Below are 9,795 nucleotides of genomic sequence, written 5' to 3'. Positions count from 1 at the left end.
CCTGGTCTGAGAGAGATTCTGGTGGGACCTTTCCCAAGCTCTGCCCTTGAAGACCCAGGCTGTGCTCAGCCCCGCTCTCAGCAGCCAGGGCAGGCAGCGAACAAGCTGCAAGCAGCACAGCAGACACATTGGTGGGTTCACCCGAGCCCAGCTGCAGCCAGGGCAGGGCAGCTTTATTCCACAGGCCCTGCTGTGTGCGGGACTCGGCCTCAGCATCCCACACTGTAAAGACACAAGGCAGGGGAGTCTAGAGGAGCACGCAGGGACGAGATGTTCAGAGACCACACTGGTCAGTGGAAGAGAGGGGGGTTCAGGAGAGAATAAATGGGGTGATACACAGGCCAATGCAGCCTGAAGCACCCAGGGCCTAGAAGTAGTAGTTGGCAGCTTTGGGAACTGAAAGGTTCCAGGCTTGCTCAAAGGCCTCCACGACTTCTGACTTCAGAGGCCCTTCCTTCACGGCCGCCAGGTTCGTCTCCAGCTGCTGCAGGCTGGACATGCCCAGGATGACCGCGTCCCCATGGGCACCCTGCAGGGAACAGCACATGTCAGCTCACGCAGCACAGGGGCTGCAGTCACACTCACTGCCCAGCCCTACAGCCCACCCAGCTCTGGGTCCCTGGGCCAGAGAGGACCCAAGGGGCCTGGGCAGCTGTGGCTTTGTCACTCCCTGCCTGTTTCCTTGTCCCTGGGGCCACCTGCTCACCCACCCAACCTTCGTCCAGAGCCCGGCCCTGCCACCCAGCAGCTGAGCAAACGTGGCTTAGCTAGTTACCCTCTCTGAGCCTGCGTGTCCTCCACTCTCAGTGTGGTCAAGGGAGTGAGAGATCACACTCAGCCCTCAGCGTGCCCTAGTGAGCCTTGATTACACATGAGGGGGAATTAAAGAGGTCATGGGCACAGGAAGCAGAAGCTCAAGTTGTTACGGTCACCTGATTTGGAAATGCTTTCAAGATATTTCATAATACAAATTGTCCATGAATTGCTTGTAGACTCTTGGCATGTATGGAACTCAGATTTTAGCTAAAGATGTATTTATTCATTTGAAGGTCAGAGTTAGACAGCGCCATAGAGACAGAGGGTTTCCACCTGCTGGTTCAGTACCCCACAGGCAGACACTGACAGGGCTCACCCAGCACAGAGGCAGAGCCTGCCACTGCATCCATGTGGTCTCCATGTGGGTGCATGGGCACATGTACTGGACCATCTTCTGTCCATTTCCCAGGAGCGTCAGCAGGGAGCATGCTCAGAAGTGGAACAGCCAAGACTCAGACCGCTGATCACGGGGAGGCTCTAATTAGTCCTTGGCTCAGCCCACTGAGCCCCAGTGATGGCTCCTCAAAATCTGTTTTCATATTTCTACACTATTTTCAATCAACTTGAAAGGCATAGCACCTGAAACTCATTGAAACTTTCCATCAAAAAGGGATCTCTAAGAATCAAATAAATATATTTTTAACTCTGTTCTTTGAGCAGAAGACAGGAGGAACCTCGCACAGGGCTGACTCAGAGACAGAGACCCAGCTCCCAGGACAGCAGAGACTGATATGTTTGCAGTTACCGTGGTGCTAGCATTCCATCCCCCCAATAGCTATGTGCACTTGCCATTCCGCATCAGCATCATGGAACAGCAGGTGCATAAAGCCACACTCACGGTGAACTCTATGTTTGTGGGCCCATCTTCCAGAATGTAGCAAACCATGTGACAAAAGAAGCTTCCGGAGAATATAAAATCTGGCCCCCTCAATTTAGGCAGAAACCTCATGTCAGCTCCGCGGGGTTACCTTCAGCTGGGAGTGGTGGTATATCCAGCGAATGGCGGCTGAGGTCAAGGTGGGGGCATTGGATCCATATGTAGCCTGCAAGGCCTTCTGCACCAGGGCAATGCCCTTGAAGTTTTCCTCCTTCCAGTAGCTGGACAGAGGAGAAAGGCCCATGAGATGATACCGGAGAACAAGCCAAAAAGCTAACCAGGTACCTGACCCACTCCACACCTGTTGCATGGAGGTTCCTCCCCAGGCTGCTGGCTCCCTCCCCAGAGGCCCCAGTGACATCTCTGGACCTGAGAGACAGGCACCTGCCCAAAGCAGCTGAGACGGGGCAGAGGCCAGGCCTCCTGCACCAAGAGTCTCAGTTCTTCCCACCAGGAGGTGACTGCTAAGGGCAGATCTAGGACCTGGAAGACCACACGGAACTGGGATGTCATACTTCACAGGAGCCCCAAGAAGGCAGACACCCCATGCAGGTGTTGAGTTGGTACAGCAGGAAGGACCCGCCCTTAGAAAGCAACAGACATGCCCTCTGCAGACAGCACAACTCACATGTTCTTGAGAACATCGGCCCATGGATCTGTAAAATAGCGACCCTCAGACTTTTTTTCATCCTTGTCCTCAAACTTGAACTTGCCAGTCAGCAACCCACCTGCAGGAAGGCCACCATAACATCCCTGGCCCAAGACCTTCCCAGAGGCTGCCAGACTTCTCAAGTGGGGAGACCTCAGGAGGGAAGAAGATGTCCTACTACTCGCAGACCCTCTGGTTTCCCACATCCAGGTTGTGCATCCCTCGGGCACTGGTAGCAGCAGACAAGGGACCAGGCCTGCCCTCTCACCCGGGGGACCTGTGCCCAGAGCACCACATACCGGCCAAAGGGCTGTAGGCGTAGAACCTCAAACCAAAGTGCCTGAGACAGGGGAACAGCTCCTTCTCTCCCATCCGGGCTATGGCGCTATACGTGCCCTGTGGGGAGAGATGCCAGCTGCACAGGTATCTGCAAGTACTATTCACTGAGGAATACCCCAACCATGCCAGGGTGATGGGCACCCATGGGCTGGGTGTCACACTCAGATCCCCAGAAGGACGATGAAGCAGAGGGACAAGACCCTCCACTCCAGATGTTTAGAGCAAGGTGCAAGAAGCAGGACCATCAAGGAAAGAGGCTATCAGTGTGCCACAGGATGTTATGCCCAGTGCCCAGCATGCAATTCCAGAGGGACACATCCTGGCTCCCTGAAGGGGGAGGAGGTGAGGGAGGGCCTGTGCACTGGGGCTCCTGGGAACCACAGGGAAAGGCTTCCTGGGGAACAGCCACCTGGGGGAGCCCTAAACACTTCTCCCAGGGACTCAGCACTGCCCCAGGCTGACAGGCAAAGCCAGGCAGGAGGGAGGAGCCAGTGCACAGCCAGCACAGAGGGAGGAGCTGCCTGGGTCAGGCTGAGGAGCTGGGATGTCTCCCAGACCTCACCCAGTAGCCACTCAGAGGGTCTGAAACAGCACACAATGCTAGGGGTCCTCTGTTTGGCATCAGGGCCCATTTCAAGCAGAGCTGTGGAGCGCTGGCCCTCACCTGGTACACAGTGGGCTGGATCCAGCCATTCTTCTTGCACAGGGTGCAGATCTCAGCCACCTCCCAGGAGGAGTAGTTGGACACACCCAGCTCCACAAACTTGCCCTGTGGGGAGAGACTGTGCTCAGCACTAGTGTATGACAGGAAGCCAGCAAGGGGAGCATGGTGGGGGGCGGTTATATGGTGGGTAGATGTGCACCAAGTCCCACTCAGGGACTGCCATGATTACTCCCCCACTACTGTCAGGATGAAGAGGGACACACTCTGTCCTCAGGGCTAGGTGGCCCTCACCTCCTTGTGCAGCTCATTGCAGGCACGCAGCGTCTCTTCTATGGGGGTGTTGTGGTCAGGCATGTGTAGGTAGAAGATGTCCACCCGTGGACACTGCAGCCGCTTCAGTGAAGTCTCCAGCTGATACCGCACACTCTCAGGCTTCAGTGACTGCCCATTATATGGGAGCGCCTTGGTGGCAATTTTTACTACGAGACATCAGACATAGAGGTCAGAGTAAACTGTCACACACTGCCCGCGGTCCAGTGCAACAGTGAAAAGACACAGCTAACTGCAATCCCAGCTCTGCCCTAGCAGCTCTGGGACCTGGAGAAGGTTCCCGGGCCTCTCTGAGCCTCAGTCCTGCCACCTGCACCATGGCCTGGGAACTGGCTGCACCTGTCATGAGGTGCTGAGGGATGAGCACCTGCTGAGAGTTTAGGGAGCAGGGCAGGGCACAAATTACTAAGGGAGCCCAGGGCACAGGGGACAAGGCCACACAGGAGCTCAGGAGCTTCCTTGGAGTCTGACTCCCAGAGTCCACAGGGAAGACAGAGACTGCTGCCTGGGAAGTGAAGGAAGCTCGCTGCAGAGCCAATGTGCCAAGCAAATGCCAGGGGCAGAAGCATTGGGCATGGGGACCTTCTGACCTGGGAGAAATGAGGTTTGGTGACACCCACGGGGGACATTTCCATGCTCCATCCTCCTCCACCCTTTCTGGATCTAACCAAGAGGACTGTGACCCAGTGACCCAGCCTCAAGGATGGAGCAGAAGGATTTCATCAGGACACCAGCAATTTCAGGATCAGGACAATCAGCAGCAACAATAGGGACCCGATGTGAGTTGTCCTGGGAGGTAGCCAGGGTGTGTAGAGGGAGGTTCCCCTGAGATGCAGGGGCCTCAGAGCAGTGGGATCAGGGGTGAGACTTCACCCGGCCATGCCTCCCCAAGGAAGGAAGCTAAGGGGCCAACACACAACACTGACATTGCTGACACTGCTGAGTTCTCACTGCACCTGCCGGGCCGGGCTAAAGCCACTCCCAGGACTTATCATAGCCAAGGGGGGCATTTCCACTTGCCCTTGCCCCTTATCAGTCCCTTGTGTCACTTGCCACCTGGAATACAGCTCCACCCATCACCTCACATCCTGCTGGACAACTGATGTTACCAGTTCCTCACCCATGAACCCTAATTCTCACTTGGCCCCCCCAGCCATGCCAGTCTCGAGCCGTGACCTCCTTCTACCCTCCAGAGGACAGTATTCCCTTCTCTAACCAGCCTTCTTCATGCCTGCCTGGGATGGGATCCTTGCTGGGCATGCTCAGTGCTGAGCTGGAGGAGCAGGTTGCATCCTGTAGCCTCCGATAGACGCTGACATGAGAGACAGCCAACACTGTCCCCTTCCTTCATGCTGTACAGGGGCCACCATGACTGCTAGGTGCTCATGCCACTGCCAACTCTACAGGACACTGGGAGCAAAGCCATGGCCTATAGAGGGGGCAGTCTGGGCCAGGGAGGAAACAGATCTGTACTATGTTCCAGGATTGTTAGGAGCTGTGCCAATGCTAACCAGGTGTGAAGGATCCAGCTGGCCTGGCCATTAGGGCAACCTGCGGTGTCTGGAGTAAAGGGAAACCCTGTGCCAGGACCCTGAATGATCAGTACCAGAGCTGGGCTTGGCTGGGGGATTGCCAGCTAGACTAGAGGGATGAGCCCTGGGTAACCTTTCCGGAGGGGAAGAAGGGGCAGGGAAGCAGAAGGCGCCATCTCAAAGCTCCAGATGCGCCTGGAGTGGTCTGTGCACGAAGTGGAAGGTGTAGGGCTGGGCCGGGTCCTGTGGGGCGGGAACAGCAGTGCGTGGAGCAGGGGACTTAGGGGGCCACAGCTACCTTTGGAGTCGCTGCGGCCTAGCCCGAGTCCGAGGCCGCCCAGGATGGTCTCCGACTGGCCATCAGCGTAGTAGAAAGCCGTGTCGATCTCGTTGTAGCCCTGATCCAGGAAGGCGCGCATCGATGCAGCACTAGCGGCTTGGTCCATGCGGCGCCCAAATTCCATGGCGCCCAGCACCGTGTTCACGGCCCGGCGTTGTGGCATGGGACAGGACATGGTGGCGGCGGCAGGTGCAGCGACCGAGGACTCTGAAAAGGAGTGTGCGAATTAGAGGCTCCGAAAACGAGCGACGCAAAGTGAAAGCTGCTGCGCCCTTTTAAGGATCCCACAGGAAGCTCGAGGTCCGTCCCTCGACGTGGGGGCGGTACCGGGGGCGGAGTAGGACAAGTTGATAACTGGCCTGGGCGGGGAAAGGACGTGGAGCTGGCGATTGGCGGAGCTTGGGGACCTGGGCGTGATGAGGAAACGGAGTTGTGGCCAGGGATATTACATCATAAGCCTAGGGAAGCAGAGATAGGACCATGTAGGCAGAAGGGACGTAGAGAGGAGTGGGAGGGACCTGAAAAGCGGAGGGGCGAATAGACACGGACCTGGCCCCGTGGCTAGCAGCCAGATCGGGGCACAGGAATGGCTCATGTCGTGGTGAGGCGAGGTGCTGCCGAGAGAGGTGTTGAGGGAGGAGCAACCACCTGTGGATACGCCACAGCGCCACACCTCCCTCCACTTCTGCTTAAACTCTGCCAGGTCCCTGTTGCCCTCCCAAACCCCCATCCTCCCAGAGCCCATGCACGGCAGGGTGACCCTGAGTGTGTCTTGGTAAATTGCGCCACACCCTGAGACTCAGGCTGAGTTCCTGCAGGCAAGGCCTCACTGCTCCAAGAAGTGAGAGCCTCGTGTTGCACACTCAAGGAACAACACCTTTCTTCTGTTCTTGAGCACCCACTCCTTGGTTTGCCTGGCTGAGCCACAGGGACACAGAGCTCCCATTTGCTGATGCTCTCTGCAAAAGGCCTCAACCCACAGGGCTTAGGCAGGTCAAGCCAGAGGCCAGGAGCTCCAGGTTGTTCTGCCACGTGAGTGGCAAGCACTGAAACCCTTGGGCCATCTTCTGCTACTTTCCCTGACGCATTATCAGGGAGCTGCATCATGAAAGCGCGCCGTGATCCAAAGCCTGTCACTAGCACAGGAGACTCAGGCATTGCAAGTTGTAACTCAGCCACCTGTGCCACACTGTCCTCCATGGCAAAATAAATAAATAAATAAATAAATAAATAAATAAATAAATAAATAAATAAATAAATTATGTTTCTTTCAATGACATATGTACTTGAAAGACAGAGTTAGAGATGGAGAGAGAAGGATCTTTCAGTCCCTAGTGACATCAAACACAGCCAGGAGCCACGAACTCCATCTCAGCCTCCCACGTGGGTGGCAGGGACCCAAGGACTTTCCCATGTTCTGCTGCTTTCCCAGACACAGGAACACAGAGCTGGCGGAACTGGAGCCTCTGGGACTTGAACCTGTGCAACAGGTCATCCACATGCTATTATTCAGGCTCATGAACAAATTTTGTAAGCAAGGCAAAGTGGAAGAATTCCTTGAAAAACACACACTCCAGAGGCGATAAGAGAAAGCTCTTAGCCTGGTGGCTGATGTCTGCCTTCCTAGGAAGAAAGCTGGGTTCTAGGTGCGGGTCACTGTCTGCTCTGCCCAGCACACACCTGGACAGGCAGCAGTAATGGCCCGGCAACTCCTGCCGCACATGCTGGACATCTCTGTGATGGATCCAGCTTTGGGAGATGGTTCTGAGCCAGTCCTGGTCATTGGAGTGATCTGAAGAGTGAACGAGCAGGTGGGAGTCCTCTCTTCATGTCACTCTCTCTCTTGTTCTTGCTCTCTCTCTCTCTCTCTCTCTCTCTCTCTCTCTCTCTCTCTCTCCCTCCCTGTCTCTCTCTACAATCATTAAGAAAACATTTAATGAATGAGTAAGTAAAAGCCCACCTCACAATTGTTCATTTTTGTACATGGTTGAAATGTGATTTTGATTCAGAAAGAATCTTAAAGAATGGGAAAATGGGGTGGCAGACTTACAATGCAATCTTCAATGGAGCAACATCTCCCTGGCAAAGGAGCTCAAAGGCCGTGCATGTCAGTATCAGGGTGCTCAAGTCCAAAGCCCAGGGGAATGTAAATACCTACAGTGTCTAAGTGCCGACATCTGCTTCAGAAGTGTCGTGACTCCAGACACCTGTAATCCTTATATAGCAGTAGACCTTGGTTACTGCAGTTCGGGCATCTTTACTAAACATGTTGCTTTAGGAGGCTCCTTTTGAATTGTAATGTCTCTCTGATAACTTGGTATGGAATATTTAACAAAAATTATGCGGAACATCAACCCTTCAAACTGCTTGCAAGGGTTGTTGTAGAACCCCCAAACTAGATCTGCACTCCTGAAACAGAGAAAACCAATTCTGACATCAGGGAGGTGGAAGAAGTAGTCATTTATTGCAAACGCAGAGCAAGGAGCTGGGCAGCTATTGCCTAATTCCCATTCTCTCCATGGAGTTCCGGGTGAATGTTCTTATACATCAATATCAAGGTTGAGGGTCCCAGTGAGATGGCCTAGTGGCTAAATCCTCACCTTGTATGCGCCAGGATCCCATATGGGTGCTGGTTTATGTCCTGGCTACTCCACTTCCCATCCCTGCCTGTGGCCTGGGAAAGCAGTGGCGAATGGCCCAAAGCCTTGGGACCCTGCACCCACATGTGAGACGCAGAAGAAGCCCCTGGCTCCTGGGTTTGGATTAGCTCAGTTCTAGCTGTTTGGGCCATTTAGGGAGTGAATCAGTGGACAGAAGATCCTTTCCTTTGTCTCTCCTTCTCCCTGTAGATCAACCTTTCAATTACAAAAAATCAGGCCTGGAAAGTACGCATTCAGCTCATGTCAAAGTTCTTGTTTGGTCACTAAGGCACAGGACTTTCCTTTGATTGATTAGTGATGCTTTTATCTTCAAGGAATTTATGACGGCCACGTGGGCTCCAGTTCGTCTGGGGTTACATGAATGTAACAGCTATGTTCAACCCAGTCCTGGAATTCTCCTACCCAAGTCACTCCAGGGCAGTACTAACCATTGATGTTCTTATCTATTCCAGGAGCAAATGACTCTCTGAGTCCGGCGATTTGAAGCCTGTTGGTCACCTGGATCACTGCCTGAAGTCAGTGAATTCTGTTTTGATTAATTGTTGTGGGTTAAGCCTCAGCCTGTAAGTCAGGATCCCATAAAAACACCAGGTTGAGCAACAGGTGCTCCACCTCCAGTGCTCTTCATGAGCCCAGGACAGCAGAGGAGACGGACCACCTGCCATGTGGACCCTCTGTTGAAGTTCTGGACTCCTGGTTTGGCCTGGCCCACCCTGACCCTTGCAGCAATTTGGAACATGAACCTGGGAGTGGAAGATATTTCCATCTCTCTCTCTCTCTCTCTCTCCATGTTAAGAAAATAATAATTTTTTTTAAAGTGCTACTTATAATTGTGGATTGTGAGGAGTTGTGTTGGCACATATTAGGATTTTATTTTTAATAAATTTATTAATTTTTATTTTGAATTTTATACAACAGAAAGAGTTATAGATGCAGAAGTCAATGTCCCATTTGGTAACCAACTCCACAAAGGCCCACACTCAGCAGGGCTGTACCAGACCACGACCCAGGCAGGGTCTCAGTCCTGGTGCCACTTGACTGGCATGAAGCCAGTTACCGAACTCACAGAGGCTCATGCCAGTGTTTTCTCCACAGAATCAATTTGAGAGCATTCTAATATTTTATTTACTTATTTATTTGTTTGTTTATTTTTCTGGGAAGTCACATTTACAGAGAGGGAAGGAGAGACAGGGAGAGTGATCTACCATCTGCAGGTTCACTCCCCAAGTGGCTGCCAGGAGTTTCTTCCAGGTGTCCCATGCAGGTGCAGGGTCCCAAAGCCTGTTTTCCTAGGCCACAAGCAGAGAGCTGGATGGGAAGTAGAGCAGCCAGGACAAAAACCGCCACCGATTAGGGATCCCGGAACATGCAAGCGAAGAATTCTGCCACTAGGCCACCACGTCAGGCCCAGTTTGAAAGGATTCTTATCATCCCTGTAGAAACTCTGTACTCAGTAGCAATCACTATGTGGGTCCTTAGACCCCCACCCCATGCTGGTCAACCATTAATCTGCCATCTGTGGGCCATGGGCTAGCTTTGCAGACAATTTAGACATGGAATCTTACAGTATGAGTGACTCATTGCACTA

The 9,795-nt window shown here is 53.4% G+C and overlaps 1 protein-coding gene across 1 annotated transcript; it reads right to left on the bottom strand.

Moving 5' to 3' along the window:
* Positions 1 to 340: 340 nt before the first annotated feature.
* Positions 341 to 5,779, bottom strand: LOC105942183 (aflatoxin B1 aldehyde reductase member 4-like). Its single transcript, XM_058675979.1, has 7 exons — positions 5,506 to 5,779; positions 3,637 to 3,824; positions 3,346 to 3,450; positions 2,642 to 2,738; positions 2,322 to 2,421; positions 1,785 to 1,914; positions 341 to 529 (listed from the first exon to the last, which is right to left on the bottom strand). The coding sequence occupies exons 1-7, from the start codon at positions 5,720 to 5,722 to the stop codon at positions 368 to 370; spliced, it is 999 nt and encodes a 332-aa protein (XP_058531962.1). The 5' UTR covers positions 5,723 to 5,779; the 3' UTR covers positions 341 to 367.
* Positions 5,780 to 9,795: the final 4,016 nt, after the last annotated feature.

The sequence above is a fragment of the Ochotona princeps genome, chromosome 2 (genome assembly GCF_030435755.1).
Source record: "Ochotona princeps isolate mOchPri1 chromosome 2, mOchPri1.hap1, whole genome shotgun sequence".
In the NCBI taxonomy this organism is placed as follows: Eukaryota; Metazoa; Chordata; class Mammalia; order Lagomorpha; family Ochotonidae; genus Ochotona; species Ochotona princeps.
Note: the sequence above shows the minus strand (reverse complement) of the source record. Positions and strands in the feature narration are given on the sequence as shown.

Excerpts from the sequence above, each read along its gene's own strand:
- LOC105942183 (XM_058675979.1), bottom strand. The coding sequence starts at position 5,722 with ATGTCCTGTCCCATGCCACAACGCCGGGCCGTGAACACGGTGCTGGGC. Across the intron at positions 2,739-3,345 it reads TCCAGCCCACTGTGTACCAG|GGCACGTATAGCGCCATAGC; the intron begins GTGAGGGCCAGC and ends CTCTCCCCACAG. Across the intron at positions 530-1,784 it reads ACCACCACTCCCAGCTGAAG|GGTGCCCATGGGGACGCGGT; the intron begins GTAACCCCGCGG and ends TGTTCCCTGCAG.